Source organism: Stegostoma tigrinum, chromosome 15 (genome assembly GCF_030684315.1).
Source record: "Stegostoma tigrinum isolate sSteTig4 chromosome 15, sSteTig4.hap1, whole genome shotgun sequence".
In the NCBI taxonomy this organism is placed as follows: Eukaryota; Metazoa; Chordata; class Chondrichthyes; order Orectolobiformes; family Stegostomatidae; genus Stegostoma; species Stegostoma tigrinum.
In genome coordinates, this window is record NC_081368.1 from 69,842,220 (window position 1) to 69,866,438 (window position 24,219).

The 24,219-nt window shown below is 44.5% G+C and overlaps 1 protein-coding gene across 1 annotated transcript in view; it reads right to left on the reverse strand.

The window, feature by feature from the left end:
- Positions 1-447: 447 nt before the first annotated feature.
- Positions 448-24,219, reverse strand: part of stk26 (serine/threonine protein kinase 26) — a 117,998-nt gene continuing 94,226 nt past the window's right edge. The window contains exons 4-11 of the mRNA XM_048544478.2: positions 24,047-24,155; positions 23,799-23,956; positions 21,212-21,397; positions 20,368-20,516; positions 13,459-13,558; positions 11,495-11,557; positions 11,258-11,394; positions 448-4,505 (exon numbers count right to left, since the gene is read on the reverse strand). Coding sequence (XP_048400435.1) covers positions 4,481-4,505; positions 11,258-11,394; positions 11,495-11,557; positions 13,459-13,558; positions 20,368-20,516; positions 21,212-21,397; positions 23,799-23,956; positions 24,047-24,155 — 927 coding nt within the window. The 3' untranslated portion in view covers positions 448-4,480. The remainder of the gene's footprint in view (positions 4,506-11,257; positions 11,395-11,494; positions 11,558-13,458; positions 13,559-20,367; positions 20,517-21,211; positions 21,398-23,798; positions 23,957-24,046; positions 24,156-24,219) is intronic.

Below are 24,219 nucleotides of genomic sequence, written 5' to 3' on the forward strand. Positions count from 1 at the left end.
TGGAATTCCTATAGTGCGGAAGTAGGCCATTTGGCCTACTGACCCTTTGAAGGACATCTCATGTGCTATTCTATTCCAATAACTCTATTTCCCACAGCCAACCCACCGAGCCTGTACATCTGTGGACATAATGGGCAATTTAACATGACCAATCCACCTAACCTACATGTTTTGGATTGTAGGTGCATCCAGAGAAAACCCACACTGACACAGGGAGAATGTGCAAACTCCACACAGACAATCACCCGAGGGTGGAAGTGAACTTGGACTAGTTGACTTGAACTTGGCTAGCACTATGAGACAGCAGTGCTAACCACTGTGCCACTTCTGTGGCTGAATGACTACTCTGCTTTCTAACTTCTTTTGGGCAAAGAAAAAAAGAAATCACTGAAAACTGTCATTCCAAAACAGTCACCACAATTTCTAATAAGCACTCAAAATACAGAATGAGGATCATTTAAATATTTATTCATAAAACCATTCAAAACCCATGACTAAGAATAACAAATGTTATCTACAAAATAAGATTTACAAGACTAATGGTCACAGATCTTGCAAACACAGATCACTCAACCCTCCTCACATATTTCTATATTTACACCGCTACCATTTTTTTATACACACTTACAAAAATATTGCTTTCAATCAAGATATTAATTAAAGCTTTTACAAAATTACCTCCAAAATGATAATTTCTGTCTAAACCTAGAAAAAAAATTGGTCTGAATTTGTCACTTTCAGGATGAACAGTTGCTTGATTTTACTGGGTAAATATTATTATTGCAACTGGTACTGGCTAAAGTGTAATACTTGGCAAACTGTGATTTATGCCAGGCTCCAACTTCAGTGTGTGAAATGATGTGCGTCAGAACTCGAGTGGCATCTAAATTCTATTCTGCCATTGATATGTTGCCTAATTACCATGCACAAACCAATCACTTGTTGAAATATTTGGCAAAATACGACTAAGCGAACTATATATATATATATTTGTATATCAAAACAGAAATTTTGCACAAAGGTAAAATTTACAGAGCAGGTTTAAAAAAAAAAGCAGGAGGCAATGGTATATCTTTACATTGTGTCCTGCACACAAAACAGAACTAAAGAGGCAGAAGGAAAGTGTAAACATCCTGGGATGGTTGGCAACAAAATATATACATAAGCAGTTCTCTCTCTCAGGCTAGACCTGTCCATTCCTGGGAGTCCTGTCTAGATCCACCAATTTGGGGAGTGCAAATCCTTCCCAAATTATTTCAGCACACACTGAGAACTTAGAACGGAACAGAGCCCCTTATATTCGACTGCGGCTTTACACTTCAATTCTGTGCTTTTGTTCTTTTAGTTCTGTTGAATGGGATAGCCATTTTGCTGGTTGATGGGCGTTCTGACAAAGGACAGTAACTCGTGGGAGAGGGGCAATAAAGAGACCTTCAATTTTCCAATATTTTGGAGACATCACTGGTATGCCAGCCCTCCTCTATCCATAGTGAATTGGAAATATTTCATCATATTTTTACAAACAAGTGAGATTGACTGGCTTCCAATAATTTTTTTTGCATCTAAAGACATAGACTGCCTCAAACACTTCCTGGATGTCAAGAGCAACTGGTCACCTGTGTTCAGCTGGCATCTGACCTTTTATTCTGATGCCATTCTGAAGAACTTTTAAAAGATGTTGGGCACAACTGTGGTGTTACAAATTGACAACAGATAGAAACAACTGTGACTGCACCCCCCCCCACCCCACCAACTGCCTCCAAGGGGTCTACAAATATACTGAGAGCAAGTGAAGTTAACACGGAGACTGGACCTGAAGAGAAGAGGACTTCTTAATACTTTATAGAGATTTGATAAAAGGTATTTTCATAGAATTTACTGCATTCCTTCTGCTGTGAAGGAAGACTGCAGCAGCAAGCAGCTCAGCTACTGTACTTGACAAGATCACAGAAGAAAAATGTCGAATCTCATCCAAGCTCATATTGTGGACATACCTTCCTGACTTGTCATGGATTGCTCAGCAATTGTCTCCCATCTCCCCTCTTGACCACCAATCAACTCCCTCAATGCGCCCCCGCTGCCATGAATGATGGGACAATCTGTTAATTCTGGTTTTCCACTGGCCTCTCCTGCTTCTCATGCACTGGGATGAACAGTCTGCAAGTAGCCTTTTACCTGCACTGTGCCTTTTCATACGACCACTTTCAACAGATTTCTTGCATCATTAAGGGGACACAGAGCAGGCCACTCCCTTTCAAAGCAGGCATTGCAAAATCGAGTTATAGAATGAGACAACTGGGGAGGGTGGTGCTTCTTGAAGGCACAGAAAATAGCTTTCATTACACGAGCCTCAAATCTAGCTGTTTGGGAGGGCATAGGGAAGAGCATTGCTGTGGAGCAACAGGATGATTGGCAAGGAAATACATACAAACACAGTGTTGTCTCTCTCTCTTTCAATCCCATTCTTCAATCGGGGGTTGATTTTGAGGCTATTTTTGTAGGGACTCGAGGCCTAAAGTTCAAGTAAGTATGGCCAAAAGTATGAAAGGAGCGAGTGAAAGGGTAACTTGCTTTGCTTTTGTAAGGAAGTGATAATGTTGCTGTTTTAAATAGAATTTCTTGCCTTTTCTTGAGGCAGAATGTAAGACAGTTCCAAAGAGACTGCAGAATCCTGTAAAAAGAAGTTGGCTTCCGCACATGAGCTGTGCAGCCACATAAAACACGGGCACAGAAGTAGAGATGTCAGCTTCGTCTGAATAATGCCCAAAGTTATTTGCTCGGGCCATACAGAGCTCCGAACATTGCTGAAAGGCAAAACTGTCACAGCTTCTGGTCTTGCACGTATCAGGACAAATGCAAGAATGCCAAGTTTCAAAAAGGGAGGCAACAATTTACACTAAATGTGGAAAGCGTCCAGATTGGTTTCCATGTTGATCGGTCAGCACGTTGACTGGTCAAAGCATTTCCATAGCCAATGCACCAGAGAAATATCACTCAACCTGCCCTCATGGTGTTAATGCAGAAAAAGGCAACAAAGACCGGACCATGCCCTTTCTGTTTCCAGACAACACAGGAATGTGCAAAAGACACGAACAAGCAATTTAAGATCGTCAGCCAGATTTGCAATGTACAGCACTCACGCTAAATAGAAGGCAGATACATTCCTTTGCAAGGACCTGCCCTTTGCAGCAATAGTATTTGTGCACTTTTCAAATTAAAAGCATCTTGAGGCCAGGAGGAAGAACAGTAAAATGGGTGGAGGGGAGGAGGAGGAGGGGGGAAAGAGGAGAACTGGAGGCAGTGGGAAGGAAAGATGGAGGGCAGAGAGGTGGGGAGGATGGGGAGAAAAGCAGGGAGAAGGAGAAGTGAAGGGATGGTGTGGGAAAGGAGGAGGAGAGAAAGGCAGGAGGGAAAGGGTGAAGGGGATGTGGGAGGAGGGACTGCAATAACTGTACAGTACATTCTCCATTAATGCCAATCAGAATCAACCTTCCAACCAATTAGCATTCTTTACCCATACTGTCTAAATTGTTGTTCCCTTTGAAATTTGGGAATCTTGCGTCTGTCCTGACAAGTACAAACCAAAAAAAAGAAAGCTCTGACAATGTCTTTTTATTTTGCAGCAATGCTCCATTCCTATTAAAGATTTACTTTAATCTTCAACAGGATATGTGAACTGATACCAAGTAATGAACTATAAGATGTTATAAAGAGCTGTCAGCACATTGGGTCAATACGTTGGGAACACATTCCAAAACTCAGGAATCTCCAGCTGTTGTCCTCGGCTTAAGATAACTACTGATTTTACCCATAGTCAAGATGATTGGATTAGGAGTAAACACTCATATCACACAAAGCTTGTCTTGCCATGAGGCAAGGTGACAGAGTGGGGGATCTTAATCATTATACCTCTTTTGCATGATTTATACTTTCCCACTGGACCCACATGAAGAGAAACAAGACATTTTGGGAGAAGAGGAAAAAGGAAATATCTGTACCATTCTTCGGATTAATGGGCATCTTTCTCCAATCTACAATAAACCCCCTCATTTTTAAAAGGCACCTAGCTGCGTTACAACTAATTACAATTGGGTTTTGTGGGGTATTAATGTAAAATCAATGCCTGACATTTTCCTAAACACACATCACCATCAAGAATGGCACTTAAGTCAGTACTAGAGTTTGACATTTCTACTTAAATAATCAACCAGGATGACAAACTTCTCGGTTTAAAACAAAAATCAATTATTTCAGGCTTTCCTGAAGTCAGTTGGGAGTTTCTTCCTTTTTCTTCACCAGGTGTTTTTTTTTTTGACAAAGCTCGTTGTTTAAAATTCCAAAGAGTTCAGAAGGTTTTGGGAGAGAATAAAGGTGCAAGGAGGCGAGAAGACACCTCTGTTCCATTTCTGGCGGTGTCATTCGGAGCTCAGTTTGGACAGTTCAGTCTGATAAAAGAATCCAAAATCGGTGGGTGATGTCTTTAGGATGCATCAGTCGCTGAAAACCTAATACAGTCAAAAGATCATAAAATTAGAAGGAAAGGTGGCATTTAATGCAGAACAACAGTCTCTCTATAAAAGCTGCCCAACACTTTGCTGTCTGCTTTCTAGTTCGCATCAGGATTCATTCCCCTATTGCCCTCATCCAAGATTCAATCGTCTACACCAATCCCCAGTTCACCGACTGTAACATTTTCAGCTTCGTTTCCAAATTCCTCCGCACCTAGCTATCTCTATGTAGTCCGACACTTCTCAGAGATGTTGCTGCTTCTCCAGTTCTGGCCACTTCCACATTCCTGATTTTTAGTTTCTCTGCACTGGTGCCCAAGCCTCCAGATTCCTGATCTTTACATTTTAGGATTCCCTTCCTAAATATCTCTGCTTCTTTCCTCTGCTTTAACTCATTGCTTACCTTAAATCCACCTCCTTGATCATGCTTGTGCTAATATCTCCATGAGATATTGTCTGATTAATGTTCCTGCAAAGCTTCTTCAGACTACTTCATTGTTTAAAGCCGTACGTTACCCTAACTTGGAACACAGATCATAGAACTACACAGCACAGGAACTGGCCTTTCAGCCCACGATGTTGTGTGAACATGATGCCAAATTAAACTAATCCCTTCTGCCTGCCCTTGGTCCATATTTCACCACCTCTTGCATATTCATGTTTAAGTACCTAAAATGTCACTATCGTATCTACCTCTACCACCATCCCTGGCAGCATATTCTAAACTCCTACCACTCTGTGTAAAAAAAACTTGCCTCTCACATATCCTTTGAACTTCCCTCTCTAGTGTTAAATGCATGCCGTCTAGTATTAGACATTTCAACTCTGGAAAACAATTTTGATTATCAACCCTACCTATGCATCCCATAATTTTATGAACTTCTATCAAGTCTCCCCTTGGCTCTGCCACTTCAGAGAAAACAACCCAAGTTTATCTGGCCTTTCCTTACAGGTTATAACGTCCAATCCAGGCAGCATCCTGGTAAAACTCTTCTGCACCCTCTTCAAAGCCTCTGCATCCTTCCTGTAATGTGACGCCCAGAACTGAATGCAATATTCTTGTGTGGCCTGACCAAAGTTTTATAAAACTGCAATGTCACTTCTTGACTTGGAACTATATTCCCATTCCTTCTTTACTGCTGAGTCAGTTTCCCGGATCTCCATCTCCAATTGTGTTGCGGGTGGCCCGACACCTTAAAATTTGCAGTTGTTCTATTTTCCTTGACCTTCATCAACATTCTGTTCAGGATGGACAATAAATGTTGACCCAGCCAGCAATGCCCAAATATGGGGGAAAGCCAGAAAGGTAGACGTGAGGAGTGTCAGATGAGACACGATCCTAACAAATTGCAAGGCAGGTGTGATGGGCCAAATGGCCTAGTCCTGTTCCTATTTCTTATGGTCCTGTTGTTCATTATTGTCATTTAATGCTCCACTTGACTCTGGGTACAATGTCATGATTATATCAGTGGACTAACAAACCAAGGTAAGAAGGTTTACATTTTGACTAAGAGAATTTCTAATTTTCAAAATAATCTTCAAGTGCAAATCTAGGAGCAGTAAAAGTGACTATGTCACTGCTGCTGGCCTGTTGTGAATGCTGGTTCACTAAAGTCCTGTTAAGGCAGGAAACCTACTGTCCCTACCAAATTTGTCTGGTACGTGACTCCAGTCCTAAACTCAGAGCTATTTCAATAATCTGCCCTACTCCCATTCCTGTCGTGAGCCAGCTACAATGTTCCAATGAAGCAGAATGCAAACTTGAGGAACTACACCTCATTTCAAACTTAAACACTTTATACAGCCTCAAGGTATCAATATTGAATTGCATAACTTCAGACACTGACTTCATGATGGCTGCTGTCCATTTTTCCTACATTCTCTCACCTTCACAGTCTTGACCAGCTTATTTAGACAATATGTCCATCTTGTGCCTCCTGCAGTGCCATAATGATGTCACCCGTAGGTTACAGGAACAGCAACTCATATTCGGCTTGGGGATCCTGCAGCCCAATGGTATCAATATGGATTTCACAAGCTTCAAAATCTCCCCTCCCCCCAATGCATCCCAAAACCAGCCCAGCTCGTCCCCACCTCTCTAACCTGTTCTTCCTCTCAACTATCCCCTCCTCCCACCTCAAGCAGCACCTCCATTTCCTATCTACTAACCTAATCCCGCCCCCTTGACCTGTCTGTCTTCCCCAGACTGACCTATCTCCCCACCTATCTTCTCCTCTATCCATCTTTGGTCTGCCTCCCCCCCTCTCCCTATTTATTTCAGAACCCTTGCCCCATTCCCCTTATCTGATGAAGGGTGTAGGTCAGAAACATCAGCTTTTGTGCTCCTAAGATGCTGCTTGGCCTACTGTGTTCATCCAGCTCCGCACTTTGTTATGTCTTATTTACTTTGTTTTGAGTAGAGAGCCAATTCTCTCCCTTTCACATTTTAATTTACCATCCATTTTACATCCTATTTCTTGTTCACCACCATTAGCTACCTATTTGTCATTTGGGCCTCGGTATCATCTGCCTTCTTGCTTCTGTCGAAAGTATTTTTTAAAAAAAATCTATTTTCCAACACCTTTCAGTTCTGAAGAACAGACATATTGGAGTTGAAACACTAACTCTGCTTCTCTCTCCACATATGCTACCTGACCTGCTGAGTTTGTGTCCTTGTTTCGGATTTTCAGCGTCCACAGTATATTGCTATAATTTTACTAAACTCAATGTGATTGACATTTTCCTTGCTTCTGAATTTGTCATATGCTGACTCCCAGGCAAGTGGGGCAACCAGTAATTTAGTATTGCTGTTGTCAGTGACACACACACTACACATCCCAAGCATGAATTTAAAAGAAAATAATCTTTCAGGCATGCGCTTAAAGTTTTGTTGGTTTCCGTCTGATTGTGATCATGACTTAAGTGCAGTAGTAAATGGACAGATAGGTTGGAGCCAGTAGTTCTCCCTCTTGTGGGCACTGACGGAACAAAACTGTTTCTACAGATATCTGCACACAGTCTATAATTTCTAGTAAACAAGAATGAAGCACAAGATCACTCCAAGGGAGCAGAAGTCATGAGATTGTGAAAATCCCACTGTCATAGAACCCAGCTGCTGTGTGATTCATGGTTACAATCAGTCCCTTCATTCTGTGGCAGCACCTTATTGTTAGGTTTCCCATTTTCCAAAGTAAAATAAACAATTGGAGAACTGCAGACTCTCTCCTTGATGGCTAAACAGCAGCAGTAGGGGGATTACCTGACAGAGATGATGATTTAGGTGGGGTGAGGACTCAAGGTAAGGTTTTACGAGCTCGCCCAACTCCACCAATTACAGAAGGTCACTCGTACATTATTTTTATTCATTTGTGGAATGTGGGCACCCCTGGCTGGGACAGTATTCATTACCCATCCTCAATTACCCCTTGCCATGAGTGGCTTGCTAAGGCCATTTCAGAGGGTAGTGACGTGGGACCCAGGTTACTGTGGCTCTGGAGTCACTGTAGACTAGACCAGGAAAGAATGGCAGATTTCCCCTTCCTACAGGGCATTAAGTGAACCAGATGAGATTTTACAACAATCGACACTGATCACAGTCACTAGGAGGTCAGTTTTTATTTCGGATTTTCAATGATTCAACTTTCGCTGTCTATCAGTCATAGTGAGATTTGAACCCGTATCCTCTGTGACAATACCACTGCATCATTGCACCCCCCCACCCCCCCACCCATTGGCTGGGTAGACTTGGCCACAGTCTCAGTTCAGTTCTACCCCTCGATTCGGTGGGATCACCACTTAGTGCAAAAGACACACTCCTCTTGTAAGGTCATGAGCTACAAATTACATATTCCTCATCGGGTTGGCTTCTCATATTTTTCCCATCATTGTTTTTACCTCATTGCCTGGGAATAAACTACGGATAAAAATAATGATCAGAAATGAGAACGAGAAACAAGTCATCCAGTATTCCTTACAGGAGTCAACAGCATCGGAACACTTGGCATTCTAACTCAATGGGCCTGTCCAGCACTTGGAATGGCCAAGTGGGCGGTTCTGAGGCACCATTGAGATCCTGGGGTCCCTGGGATCCACAAAGAGCACTGTAGGGGAAAACTCGCCTTTCAATAATGTTATAGCGTCATATAGATGTACAGCACAGAAATAGATCCTTCGGTCTGCTTCTTCCATGCCAACCAGATATCGTAAATTAATCTGGCGCCATTTGCCAGCATTTGGCCCATACACCTCTAAACCCTTCCCACCAATCATGTACCCATCTGGATGTCACTCAGAATTGTCAATCAACCAATCACTATAAATAATTGCAACAGCAAAGACAGAGGTTTATCAATATTGTGCCTTTCAAGACAGATTAAAGTAGATCACAGACAATACATTACTTTTAAAGTGTAGACACTGTGGTCATATAGGAAGTGAGGCAACAGCTTTGCTCACAACAACCAGAATTGATATAATGATCAGATCATCATCTCTCGTGAAGTTAGACAATAGAGAAAGGCACCAAGGAGAATGTGAATGCTGCTCTTTAAATGGTGCTACAGGGTCTTTTGCATCTACCCAAGAGAGCAGGCAAAGCCTCGGGTTAACATCTCATCAGGAAGTGAGTACCTCTGACAACGGCACTTCCCCTGTACTGCCCCGGAAGCTCAACTGCTTGGAGTGAGGTTTGAACAGAAAAATGCCAGAGTGGTAAGCAGATCATGGGTATTTCAGGCAACAGATGTTGAGATGCATCAACCAGGTTTCAGGAGTCAAACAGCAGAAAATATTCAGTTTGAATATGAACCCAGCCAACTAATGGGAAACATTGCTTATTGATGAAATTGATTACCATTCATTTCTAGAGGTCGAAAATAACATTCTTTTATTTCTGTGCACCGATCCTCTATGGCATTGCTCCTATTAACATGGAAAATCTGATCATTTGTGAGGACGTGGGTATTATCTCAAAGCGCACAATGTGTTGTGCTGCCGTTAAACCGGCAGTTTACCACTCTTGGTGTTCTGTGCTGAGGCCATGAAACTGAACTAGTGCAAAAAGGAGTTTCCCAAAAAAGAAGACACTGGAATCTGACTACTGCTGACAAAAGATTGACTTGAATATTCCTGGCACCGGAGCAGAAAAAACTAACAGTAGGAAGTGACTATTTTTACTTTCTCCCCCTCTGAAATGTTATTTATTCAACGGGGGAATCCCTAACCACTCAGCTGTGGTGTGACTTGTTGATGCAGAGGAGATTTTGCATTCATCGTGTTTACAAGATCTGGCCAAGTCAGGCAAAGTGAACACGGAACAAAGAGAATCCTATTATTGAGATACAGTGAGACATCTTCTTGCTGTTTTTAACCTGCATAATAATAACACTATTTGCATTGATATGGTGCCTTCAGCAAGGAGAGACACGTAAAGGTGATCTGCCGCAGTGTCAAAGTTTAACACAAAAGTATGAGACTTTAATCTTGGTGAGCCAGTGCTTGAACTGATAGGGTTGGAGAGGGAATATAGACATCCCAAGGCACTATGCGCTAAGGGAGAGTTGTCAGTGCAAGTTGTGAACATGTGTAAGGGGCTGGAGATGGAGTACGCAGTTATAGTGCTGGAGGTGGTAACTGAGTTTGACTCAAAGACTATTTCAGAAGCTGGGAACTAATTCTAAAATATTACTGCCTCAGTGAGATAATGACTCATATAAAAACATACTGATGTACAGCACAGAAACAGGCCCTTTGCCAACCAGATATCCTAAATTAATCTAGTCCCATATACCAACATTTGGCCCATATTCCTCTAAACCCTTCCCCCATTTATATTATCCATCCAGATGCCTTTTAAATGTTGTGTTTATACGAGCCTCGACCACTTCCTCTGACAGCTCATTCCAATGAAGCACCACCCTCTGCATAAAACAATGGCCCTCAAGTCCCTTCTAAATCTTTTGCTTCTCACCTTAAATCTATGCTGTCTAGTTTTGGAAACCCCTACATGGAGGAAAAGACTTTGACTATTCATCCTACGATTTTATAGACCTCTACAAGGTCACCTCTCAGCCTCCAACGCTCAAGGGAAAGTAGCCCGGCCCATTAAGTCTGTCCCTGTAGTTCAAACCCTCCAACTCCAGCAACATCCTTGTAAATCTTTTCCGAACCATTTCAAGTTTCACATCATCGTTCCTATAGCAGGGAGACCAGACTAAATGCAGTATTCCAAACGTAGTCTAACCAATGTCCTGTACAACTGCAATATGAAATCCCAAATCATACACGCAATGCACTGACCAATAAAGGCAATTGAACTAATTGCCTTCTTCACTACCCTGTCTACCTGTAAATCACATGGAATTATTCATGTTTTAAATTATTAGATAATACAGACAAATACATACCACTGCAGCTCACTAAGTATCTCAATGAATTACCAATGATGTGGTGGTGTTGGTATTGGACTGGGATGAACAAAGTTAGAAATCACGTGACACCAGTTCATAGTCCAACAGGTTTAGTTGAAAGCATAGGTTTTTGCGGCACTGCTCCTTCGTGAAGTGGAGTGAAGGAAACTTCACCAGATGAATGGACCAGCGCTCTGAAAGCTTGTGATTTCAAATAAACCCTGCTGGTCTATAACCTGGTGTTGTGAGTCTTCTGAATAAAATTATCTATTCAACACAATAATAGCACATCATTAGCAAATACAGGGTTAGTATTTTAACCATCTCCCTAGAGGTACTGACCTTTGAAACCTGTCTATTAACTTCTTTATCATCTTCTCTGTGATGCCTGGGCAGCTTGCTTCCACCATGTTAATGCTTTTCTCAAGTTCACTTATTGCTCCAGTTTTCTCTGCATTGCCTCTTTCCTGTTCCTTAAGCTGGGTGGAGAAAGGGGTGTGGGCTTTAGTTCAGGTCAGAGTACGTTCTCTCACAAAACAAATCAGGCACCCTGAACAGGAGGTGGCACATTTGACTCACCTCAGCAAAGAGAGGAGCAATCACAGTTGACAAGCATGCTGATAACGTCTTGACATCTTGGTCCTAGACAGTGGAAGAACACCAAATGTTAACAATTGCTTATATCAGCAGAAAATGCCTGGTGGCAGCACCTAAGTTGGACCAGCATGGAATTTAGAAGAATGCGGTGTGGGGGTGGGGGTTTGGGTGAAATCTTATGGAAAGATATCCAATTATGAAAAGTATAGATAAGATAGAAGCAGGGAGGTTGTTTCCATTGGCGGGTGAAACTAGAACTAGGGCTCAAAGTAAATTAGATTAGATTCCCCACAGTGTGGAAACAGGCCCTTCGGCCCAACAAGTCCACACCGCCCCTTGGAGCATCTCACCCAGACCTATCCCCCTATAACCCACACACCCCTGAACACTATGGGCAATTTAGCATGGGCAATCCACCTAGCCTGCACATCTTTGGACTGTCGGAGGAAACTGGAGCACCCGGAGGAAACCCACGCAGACACGCGGAAAATGTGCAAACTCACGCGGAGAATGTGCAAACTCTGCACAGACAGTTATCTGAGGCTGGAATTGAACCCGGGTCCTGGCGCTGTGAGGCTGCAGTGCTAACCATTAAGCCACCTTGCTGCCCAAACGGGAGCAGATTGAGTTGAGATGGATCTTCTTCGCCCAAACAATTATGAATTTGTTGAATTCCCTGCCCAGCAAAGCAGTCGGGGCTGCCTTGTTGAATGTCTTTATGGCGAAGCTAGACAGATTTTTGAATAGTAATTGGATTAAGGGTTATGGTGAGCAGGCAGATAAGTGGAGCTGAGTCCACGCAAAAGTTATCTATGATCTTCCTGAATATTGGAGCAGGCTCGACAGGCCACACTGCCTACTCCTGCTCCTATTTCATCTGTTATGTAATTTTTGAACCATGAATGCAGAGCAAAAGTTGTCTCTGTTTCCATAATCCCTTTCACACTTCATGTACTATCGAGCATGAAATTTGGCATTCGTGTTTCTCTCTCCAAAATCCAGAGCACAAAATCCCTGGTGACAGCGCTATCTTTCAAATGGGATGTTCTCTTGGAAGCGAGATCCACCTCACTATTTACAGAACAACAGAGGACTTTGTCCTAGCCTCCCAACCAGTATTCATCGCTCAAGGAACATTGCTAACTCAGGTTTGCTGATTGTAATCCCATTTGAGTTAGTGGGGCTTGCTGCAAGCATGTTGGTTGCTGTCTTCCCTGTAGTAAACAGATTAGATTCACCAGTTGCTTAGACAGGGGGATAATGGCCTTGTGGCATTATCACTGGATTGTGGAACGCATTGCCACGGAGTGCAGTGGAGGCCGGGACATTGGATGCCTTCAAGGCAGAGAGAGAGAGATCGACAAATTCTTGATCTCACAAGGAATCAAGGGCCATGGGCAGAGTGCAGAGACATGGAGTTGAAATGCCCATCAGCCATGATTTAAATGGCCGAATGGACTTATTTCCACTCCTATGTCTTATGGTCTTAACCAAGAGACCAAGGTAATGTTCTGGGGACTTGGGTTCAAATCCTGCCACTGCAGGAGTGAAACTCAATTGAAAAAATCTGAAATTAAGAGTGTAATGATGACTACAAAACCACTGTGGATTGTTTGGAAAACCCATTGGGTTCACTAACGTCCTTACCTAGTCTGGCCCACATGTGACTCTAGACCCACATCAATGCGGTTGACTCTTAACTGCCCTCTGGGCAATTAGGGACAGGCAATAAATGCTGGCCTAGCCAGTGACGCCCTTATTCTGTGAACGAATTAAATAAAAAACTGATGGACACATGGCTTAGCGCTTGGCAGAATCCTGTTGTTCCCCCAAACCTAGTCAGCCAGCCTATTCTACTTCCATAAACTAAACCACCCTGTTTCACAGGAAGTTTGAAGAAAGGAAGAGGTAGGAGTAGCCACTGTGGAAAACTCTTGGTTACTTACTGTTCCATTCTGCAGTTTCTTTGGGTCCGGTTTCTTTCGGACTGTGGTGAAGGACCACTCGATAGGTTTGGCATTTTTGTTGTCCTTGTCATTGCTTCCACTAAAGGAAGACAGAGCAGAGGGTTACAGATGATGTGGAAAACAGACCCTCTTGTCCTCAGAAGGGTCAGTGTTAACTTCTAGTTTACAAGCCAAACCCTTCAACTATAGGAATGTCTCTGGCATGAATACCTGTTGGTTTTGTTCCTGCTGTCCAGCAGCGGGACTCAAACTGCACTAACACACCACTGTTGCCATAGTGAATTGTTCACTCCCTCTCCTGTGCGTCACAGTGCAGTACATGAATTTATCCAGTCCGCCACTACTCGACCCAGAGACAGGAACATTCCAGTTTGTACTGTGGATAATCTTGCACCTCACAACTGAGAGGACACCAACATTTGTACCAATACACACTGTTGGGGGAGTGCAGTGTTGACAACTTCCTGACAGGAGAAAGTACTTCCCAAGAATCATTCTCCATCACATCTTTTCAAAGATTTTGGAGCCTGGTGTCAGCGATGGTTCAGTGGGTAATGCTGACTTGTGACCTCTGACACAGAGTTCATGTCAGCAGCTTCAGCTCAAAATCCAGGCCAACGTAACCAGTGTAATAGTGAGGGAGTGCTGCACTGGCAAGGTGACATCTTAAGATTAGACTTTAAACCCAGGGTGTGTCTATCCACCCGAGTGCACGTAAAGGCTTTCATGGCAATATGCCCAGGATAGCAGGAAGCTCTGCCCTGCAACCTGTCCAACTGTTAGCTCTGCTACTGTTAAGAAATTGCTTAGCTCAGAAAACTGTTCCTTAAACACTCATGGTGCCAACAGTACTTGTAGCACACACTACAACAAGAATGAGCAGCAACTACCTCCCTAATAGCATTATGGGTCAACTCACATCAGGAGGGCTGCAGCAGTTTAAAAAGGCAGTTCACCACCACCTTCTCATAGGGCAACTAGGGATGGGCAAGAAATGCTGGTCAGCCAGTGACGCCCACATCCCACAAATGAATAAAAAATAAGAACTGATGTGTACAACTTTGTACCTGCCTGTGTCTTTTGTGCACATGTCTGTCCCTGCCACTGTGTGTGTGCATGTGACTGTGCACAAACCTGTCCCTGCCTGTTTGTGCGTGTGTCCCTGTGCGTCTGTCTGTGGGCGTATGTATATCTATGTGAGTGCTCATCTGTGCATGAGTGCGCGCGCATGTGCATGTGTTTGTGCCTGTATACATCTGGGAGTCTGTACCTGTGCCTGCCTGTGTGTGTGTCTGCATGTGCATGCGCATGCTTGTCCATGTGCCTGCCTGTGTGTCTGCGTGTGCGTGCGCATGCTTGTCCATGTGCCTGCCTGTCCATGTGCCTGCCTGTGTGTCTGTGCGCATGCTGGTGTGCGCGTGCATGTGTCTGCTTCTGTGTACACGCACACACCTGTGTTTTTGACTGCGTATGTGTGCCTATCCCTGTGTGCTTGCACGTGAGTGCATACCCGTCTCCACGTGCAAGCATGTACTTGCCTGTGTGTGTCCCTGTGAATGTGGAATGTGCCTGTGCCTGCCTATCTGCCTCAGCCTGTCTGTCTGTGCGTGTGTATCCTTATGTGTCTGTGGAGATCTGTAGTTGAAGGACTGAAGGCGACATCGGGGTCATTACTGTGATTGCATTATGAATTTCCTTATTAAAAGGTATCCTGTTCACCAACGCCAAACATGCAGATGATATTAGCTAATAATGGTTCTCAAGGATGAAATTGACTCAACTAAAAAAATAGCTTTCTCATGATTAATGTGTACTGGCTGCAGCAGAAATCCCAGCTTGCTAGTCAGTCAGAACAATTTTATTAACAACCAGCAGTTCAGGACAAACAGTATTGCACCAACCATCTAGTATCAGAGATAATGGGAACTGCAGATGCTGGAGATTCCAAGATAATAAAATGTGAGGCTGGATGAACACAGCAGGCCAAGCAGCATCTCAGGAGCACAAAAGCTGATGTTTCGGGCCTAGACCCTTCATCAGAGAGGGGGATGGGGAGAGGGTGCTGGAATAAATAGGGTGAGAGGGGGAGGCGGACCGAAGATGGAGAGAAAAGAAGATAGGTAGAGAGGAGAGTATAGGTGAGGAGGTAGGGAGGGGATAGGTCAGTCCAGGGAAGATGGACAGGTCAAGGAGGCGGGATGAGCTGGTAGGTAGGAAATGGAGGTGGAGCTTGAGGTGGGAGGAAGGAATGGGTGAGAGGAAGAACAGGTTAGGGAAGCAGAGACAGGCTGGGCTGGTTTAGTGAAGCAGTGCGGGGAGGGGACGAGCTGGGCTGGTTTTGGGATGCAGTGGGGGGAGGGGAAGAACTGGGTTGGTTTTGGGATGCAGTGGTGGAAGGGGAGATTTTGAAGCTTGTGAAGTCCACATTGATACCATTGGGCTGCAGGGTTCACAAGCGGAATATGAGTTGCTGTTCTTGCAACCTTCGGGTGGCATCATTGTGGCACTGCAGGAGGCCCATGATGGACATGTCATCTGAGGAATGGGAGGGGGAGGTGAAATGGTTCGTGACTGGGAGGTGCAGTTGTTTGTTGCGAACCAAGTGGAGGTGTTCTGCAAAGTGGGCCCCAAGCCTCAGCTTGGTTTCCCCAATGTAGAGGCAGCCAAACCAGGTACAATGGATACAATATACCACATTGGCAGATGTGCAGGTGAACATCTCCTTGACATGGAAGGTCACTTTGTGGCCTGGGATGGGGGTGAGGGCGGAGGTGTGGGGGCAGGTGTAGCACTTCCTGCGGTTTCAGGGGAAGGTGTCGGGTGTAGTGAGGTTGGAGGGGAGTGTGGAGCGGACAAGGGAGTCGCGGAGAGAGTGGTCTCTCTGGAAGGCAGACAAGGGTGGTGATGAAAAAATAGCTTGGGTGGTGGGGTCGGATTGTAGATGGCGGCACCTTCCTGGACCTCTCAGTCTCCATCTCAGGCAACCAGCTTGTAACTGATGTCCATTTCAAGCCCACCGACTTCCACAGCTACCTAGAATACACCTCCTCCCACCCACCCTCCCGCAAAAATTCCATCCCCTATTCTCAATTCGTCCACCTCCACCGCATCTGCTCCCAGGATGAGACATTCCACTCCTGCACATCCCAGACGTCCACGTTCTTCGAGGATCGCAACTTTACCCCCACAGTGGTCAAGATGCCCTTGACCGCGTCTCCCGCATTTCCCGCAACACATCCATCACACCCCGCCCCCGCCACAACTGCCCCCAGAGGATCCCCCTCGTTCTCTCACACCACCCCACCAACCTCCGGATACAACGCATCATCCTCCGACACTTCCGCCATCTACAATCCGACCCCACCACCCAAGCTATTTTTTCATCACCACCCTTGTCTGCCTTCCAGAGAGACCACTCTCTCCGCGACTCCCTTGTCCGCTCCACACTCCCCTCCAACCTCACTACACCCGACACCTTCCCCTGAAACCACAGGAAGTGCTACACCTGCCCCCACACCTCCGCCCTCACCCCCATCCCAGGCCACAAAGTGACCTTCCATGTCAAGGAGATGTTCACCTGCACATCTGCCAATGTGGTATATTGTATCCATTGTACCTGGTTTGGCTTCCTCTACATTGGGGAAACCAAGCTGAGGCTTGGGGCCCACTTTGCAGAACACCTCCACTTGGTTCGCAACAAACAACTGCACCTCCCAGTCACGAACCATTTCACCTCCCCCTCCCATTCCTCAGATGACATGTCCATCATGGGCCTCCTGCAGTGCCACAATGATGCCACCCGAAGGTTGCAAGAACAGCAACTCATATTCCGCTTGTGAACCCTGCAGCCCAATGGTATCAATGTGGACTTCACAAGCTTCAAAATCTCCCCTTCCACCACTGCATCCCAAAACCAACCCAGTTCTTCCCCTCCCCCCACTGCATCCCAAAACCAGCCCAGCTCGTCCCCTCCCCGCACTGCTTCACTAAACCAGCCCAGCCTGTCTCTGCTTCCCTAACCTGTTCTTCCTCTCACCCATTCCTTCCTCCCACCTCAAGCTCCACCTCCATTTCCTACCTACCAGCTCATCCCGCCTCCTTGACCTGTCCATCTTCCCTGGACTGACCTATCCCCTCCCTACCTCCTCACCTATACTCTCCTCTCTACCTATCTTCTTTTCTCTCCATCTTCGGTCCGCCTCCCCGTCTCACCCTATTTATTCCAGCTCCCTCTCCCCATCCCCCTCTCTGATGAAGGGTCTAGGCCCGAAACGTCAGCTTTTGTGCTCCTGAGATGCTGCTTGGCCTGCTGTGTTCATCCAGCCTCACATTTTATTATCTTGCACCAACTATCTAACCTGGATTGATAACACATCAACATTCAGGCAAAGCAACATCATTAACAAATGGCACAGAAGTGTTTTTTGAGAACTCTGAATCACCGCACAAATTCAAGATGCTAAACAGTGTCAGGAAGACTTTTTAGTCAGTACCTCTTTTCTAAGACATGGCAGAGTATGGCACAACACAGTGTGCAGCTGAAGGAACACAGCAGGCCGGGCAGCATTAGAGGAGCAGGAAAGCTGCCGCTTTGGGTTGGGGCCCTATTATACTTTGGTATCTCAAGTTATGGATTGCTGTTCTCGGCGACCCCCTTCCCAACCCTGTTCCCAAAGGTAAGACAGGAAAATGGCCAAGGACTGGGACTGGCAGAGACACTTTTGGAGACAGCCACCATGGAAATGATGGGCCAACTGGCCTTCTCATTTGCTGTCATCATTCCAGATCCTACATTTACTGGCATAGCTGGGAAGGGGTGGCATTGAAAATTGCCTTTAAGTCACATCTCAATGCTTTACCATTTCCTCATATCTGACTACCGAGAGTTAGCATCAGCTGCAGATACTTTCCACTGGATTAGCTCACACACCCATAGTCCACTGCTAAACTCTGCAATCTTACTATGTTTCAACTTCCCAGGCATCTTACGCTTGTAATCATTTAATTTCCTACTGACTAAACCGTAAAATAGTTTCTAGTACAGAAGTTTGGTACATTCAAAGACTTAGTGAAAAAAAATCCTTATATCCTCTTCTGCAATAGTAGCACTATCCCATTCTAGAACAACTTTACAGCTAAAACAATAGTCTGATTTAATATTCATTATTTGCTCTATCTTGAATAAATGAGCCTTCTTTAATCAAGTGCACCAGCTCATTCCTGAATCCGTACTGTCCTTTTCCAAATTGGCCCAGCCTTTCCCAGCTGCAGGCCTCCATATCTTTGCCACCACCTCCACACAAAATTAAAGCTTGCTTCTCCTGACAATTCCCTACTGCGTCATTGAAATGAGCCTGGGTGGATCTTCCAAACAATACATTTGGATTTCCTGATTCACTCAACTCCTGATTCCAGAAGACACAGCAGTCTCCAGTAACCTTGCATTCAATGGCTCCCTTTCCAATTCCTGCAGAGGTGTGCACATCAGCATCAGCAGCTAATTCACCTTGCAGAAAGTCACCGCAAAGCCCTATCCTCCATCACCATCAAGACGCAACATACCTCATCAGATAACGATTACAGCACTGAGGTCTAACTCAGATTAAACCTAGGTGCTTGCTTGTTCTCAATTCTTTTGGGTGGTGTTGGGAGAGTGAGAAGTGGTGCTGGACTCTAGAATGAGGACTCCAACAGATCTGAGGCAATTTAAAAAGGAAATAATTCTCAGATAATGACTGTCAATGACCAAGTCATTCCTAAATCAGCCCAGAGGAAGTCATCATGAGGCACTTACTTTGCAGTAGTTTGCGATAATAAGCGATTCTTTCAGTCAGGTTAAGGAAACAACTTGTCACATTGTGGAGAGTCTGGAGCTACCTACAGGCTGAGAACAGTTGAGGGCAACAGGCCTCCCTCCCAACCAGTGGTTTGCAAAACCATTGGGTTTTAACAAAGGCCCTGACAGTGTCACAGTCGCTGCTACGAGGAGTGACCATTTGTTTCCAGAGTTAATTCTGAATTGAATTCAAATTCTTAAGACTGTGGGACAGGTGGGATTTAAATCTTTGTTTGCTAACTGATCAGTCGGAGCTCCTAATTCAGTAATGTAACCACTGCACTTCCCGTAATACTTATACACTCAATGGTAAGGTCCTGAGGAGTGTTGCTGAACAAAGTGACCTTGGGGTGCAGGTTCCCAGCTCCTTGAGAGCAGGTAGACAGGTTAGTAAAGAAGGCATTCAATATACTTGCCGTCATTGGTCAGAACACTGAGTGTAGGAGTTGGCACACCATGTTGTGGCTGTACAGGACATTGGTAAGGCCACTTTTGGAATACTACATTCAATTCTATTCTCCTTGCTATAGGAAAGATGTTGTCAAACGTCAAAGTGTTCAGATAAGATTTACAAGTATGTTACCGGGATTGGAGAATTTGAGCTACAGGGAGAGGCTAAAATAGGCTGGAACTATTTTCCCTGCAGCATCAGAGGCTGTGGGGTGACCTTATAGAGGTTAATAAAATCATGACAGGCATGGTTATGGTGAATAGCCAAGGTCTTTTTCCTAGGGTAAGGGAGTCCAAAACTAGAGGGCAAAGGTTTAAAATGACAGGGGAAAGACTTAAAAGGGACCTAAGGGACAACTTTTTCACACAGAAGGTGGTGTGTGTATGGAATGAGCTGCCAGAGGAGGCTGGTACAGTTACAACATTTAAAAGGCATCTGGATGAGTACGTGAGTAGCAAGGATTTATAAGGATATGGGCCAAATGCTGGTAAATAGAACTATGCTAATTTGGGATATCTGGTTGGCATGGGCAAGTTGGATCCAAGGGTCTGTTTCTGTGCAGTATATCTCTATGACACTATGATATGTGAAAAGCACTTACGAATCTGACTCGTCTGAACTGGAGTCATCATCACTGTGTTCATCTGCTTTCCACCTCTTGTACCCGTCAATTAATTCTGTTAAATATGAGGTCTTCTTGCAGTTTTTAATGATGAACTTATGTTTGAGCAGCTCCTTTGCTGTTGGACGCTGAACAAATATGGAAACAGAGATTGATGGTTAAACAGACTCTACTTCCTAGGAACGTGTACTGACAGAGCCTAACACTTCCAAGGACCCATACTAAGAGCCTGATGGCTTTGTGTGAAGCAACCCCTCAGAAAAAAAAAAAATCTGTCTATGCACAAAGCTAGATGTAAATGCAAGCATTCATTCTGGGCATTATTATGCCTATATTGTTTTCACCATTGCAAAGAATACAAAGTCTCAGCTCTGAGGGGACTGTGAGAATCAGGGTTTTAAATCTACTGCTTTCTGTAGTTTTAAGCCAGGCAACAGCCAAAATCCACAAGGCATATCCGAGCACACGAAGGATACAGGTCTGTCAGGAATGGCAGTATTTCTCCAAAGAGAGATGTGGCATTGCAGGAATGCAGCACTCAATCGTGAATCCAGGCCTTCAGATCAGTAGTTACCAATCTTTCTTTGGGTAAGGATCCCCGGAATACATCATGGAATTCCAACACCCTCTACCCCCTCTTCTCCCACTGCAAACATCACAGAATTCTTACAGTGCATCCAGTGTGCAAAGTGCACACATTCAACGTAAGAAAAACAAATGTTGAAAGATCTAGTATAACGTTCAGCTCGACATGAAAAATCCACAGAATCCTTTAGAGGTGCCCAGGGAATCTTGAGAGAGAAGCACTGACTTAGATACTTACAAAAGAAGGGTCCTTATTCAAACAGGCATCTACAAATTCCTTAAAGGACTTGCTGAACTCTCCACTGAGAGTTGGCGGGTTGTTTTTGGGTATAAGAAACAGGACCCTCATCGGATGCATGTCTGAGTTGGGTGGCTCACCCTTGGCCAGTTCAATGGCTGTGATTCCCAATGACCAGATGTCTGCCTGCAAAAGTGGGAAGAGAGACATTGATATGCTGAGCAATTCAACATAACATAAGGACACTGCAGTACTGTGGCTCAATGTAATGACAGAGGTATGCAGAGATCATGCTGGCCTAACCCTAATGCACGAAGAGAAAAAGGAGGAGGGGTGAAAACAAACGAAAGGCAGAGCATGCCACAGAGAAATAGGCACTGCAAGAATGACAGAAAAGGGAAACATGTGAAAGATAGAAATAGAAAAAAAAGAGAGCTGATATTAATTGGAATCCCAAGAACTGGCTACAACCACTGAAGAACTTTTGAAGTCACTGAGGGTGCTTTCATAACATCAAATACAAGATAGAAAGTGCTGGAGAAGCTTCTGAAGATCGGTCGTACTGCACTTAAAACATTAGTGCTGTTTCTCCCTCTACAGATGCTGTCAGACCTACTGAGTTTCTTCAGTGTTTTCTGTTTTAATTTCAGATTTTCAGATACTCTCACAACTTGGTTTTTATACTAGGTTCAGTATCGCCTTACAAATTTTTTCAACACAAACACACACACAAGCACAATGGCAGGTGGGGAGAATGGAAGAGATTACTGGTTAGTTACATGATGGAAAGATATTGAAGCCTTTGCTACCAATATGCATAGCTCCAAAGTACAACATGCACATGGAAGTCTATGTTGCCAAGGCAACTCGGATTCCTTAGTGGGCGAGTCAGCTCAGTTGGTCGGAAGACTGTTGTGGATCAGTTTGGGAAAAATTCCGAGGGGTTCAATCCCCATTCTCGCTTTGGCGGTTTGAGATCTGCCTTCGTATCCTGCCCATGGTGAAGGTCATGGCACTATGGGTCAGACCTGCCTTTGGGCTGGAAACTAAATTAGAAGGAAGAAGAGAAAAGGCTGAGGAGTGGAATATGGCTGTTCCAAAGAGCTTGTCTAAACCGAATGGGCCAAGTGACCTCCTTCCTTGCTGTATTAATTCTTTCGTTTGAGAGCATAGAAATTTCACAATCAGTAATCTGGTAATGTTTGAATTCCTTCCTCCTCAATTAATATCACCACCAGAAAAATAAGCTGTTCATTTCACTGATCTTTGTGGAATCTTGCTGTGCAATCGACCACTGTATTACAACAGAGACTTGTGCTTCAAGACAACATAATTGTTCATAAATCAACATAAGGCTCCCTGAGGTTGTACTGACAAGTTCATTCATTCATTTCGAGTTATTAGTTTCTCGGCGAAATCAATAGGTACTTGTCCTGAAATGGCCTTTTGTATCTAATCATTCCAAGAACAGAAGTTGGAGGAGGTTGGGGTTTGGAGATTTTAAAATGAACAAAGGTCGGATGACTTCCAATGGCTTGGAATCAGTGGCGAGACAGGTTATTTTCCAAAATTGCGATTCAGAGAAACAGAAATTCAGAGAAATTCTATTTTGCCAACGATTCTCAAGACATGAAATGCTTTTCTACAATAAGTGATTGGTGAAGACCCTGTAATGGCCATTGTACTGAAGCAGTGCTTTCTTTTGACAATTCCAAGATCATTCCAAGGTGCACTACAGAAATATCATTAAAAGAATGCAATGCTGAATAACATCAGGAGATTAGATAGATTAGATTCCCTACAGCGTGGAAACAGGCCCTTCGGCCCAACAAGTCTACACCGCCCCTTGAAGCATCCCAACCAGACCCATCCCCCTATAACCCACATACCCTGAACACTATGGGCAATATAGCATGGCCAATCCACCTAGCCTGCACATCTTTGGACTGTGGGAGGAAACCAGGGTGCCCGGAGGAAACCCACGCAGACATGGGGAGAACGTGCAAAGTCCACTCAGACAGTCATCTGAGGCTGGAATCGAACCTGGGTCCCTGGTGCTATGAGGCTGCAGTGCTAACCACTGAGCCACCACGCCATCCCAGATATTAGGAAAGGTGAATGATTTAGCTGTTGAACAAAAAAAAAACCCTCAAAATAGGAAGATAAGCTACACAGGAAACAAGGCTTAGGGAAAGACTTCCAGAGCCTGGAGCCTCGGCAGTTACAGCCATCAGTGGTGAAGCAGCAACAGTCAGGGATAGTCAAGGGGCCAGAACTGAACAACTGCAGAGATGTTGGAGGACTGTGGGGATGGACAACATTATTAAGGAAGCGACGGGCCAGGCTATTAATGGACTTGAAAAAAAAAGGGGATGTTGAAACAAAGTAGTTGTTGAATTCAATGTGGATCGATGAGCAGAGTTTGGAGGGCAGAGGCGTGAACAAAATTTGGCAATGAACAATGACAAAATGGTTCAATATTTGGAGCGAAGGGCAACTCAAGAAAGCAGGATTCAGCTTTGAATCGCCATAACAGATGCAAGGGGTCTGTTGATTTAGGGGTGTTGAGCTGTTGGACCACCTTTACCTTGGAGTCATAAGCAGATTGTTGAATGACCTCTGGTGCCATCCAGAAAGGAGTACCGACAAAAGTATCCCGTTTAATCTGCGTGTCAGTCAGCTGACCAGCCACACCAAAATCCGCCAACTTCACGTCACCTTGCTCCGATAATAAGACGTTGGCAGCTGGATGAGCAAAAGACAACATATAGAAGGGTTGAGAAACCTTTCACAGCACATTACGTAGGACCAAGAGCTGAGTGAACCCAGTGTTACCTTTAATGTCCCTGTGGATCTTTTTCTCGGAGTGCAGGTAATCTAAGCCTTTGAGGATTTCCTTCAGCATGGTTGCAATTTGGAATTCATCGAAGGGCCCAGCTTGGAGCTGAAAGAGAAACACTCATTACAAACCAGCAACTTGTTGAATAATTTAATCCTGCCCGCTAAAA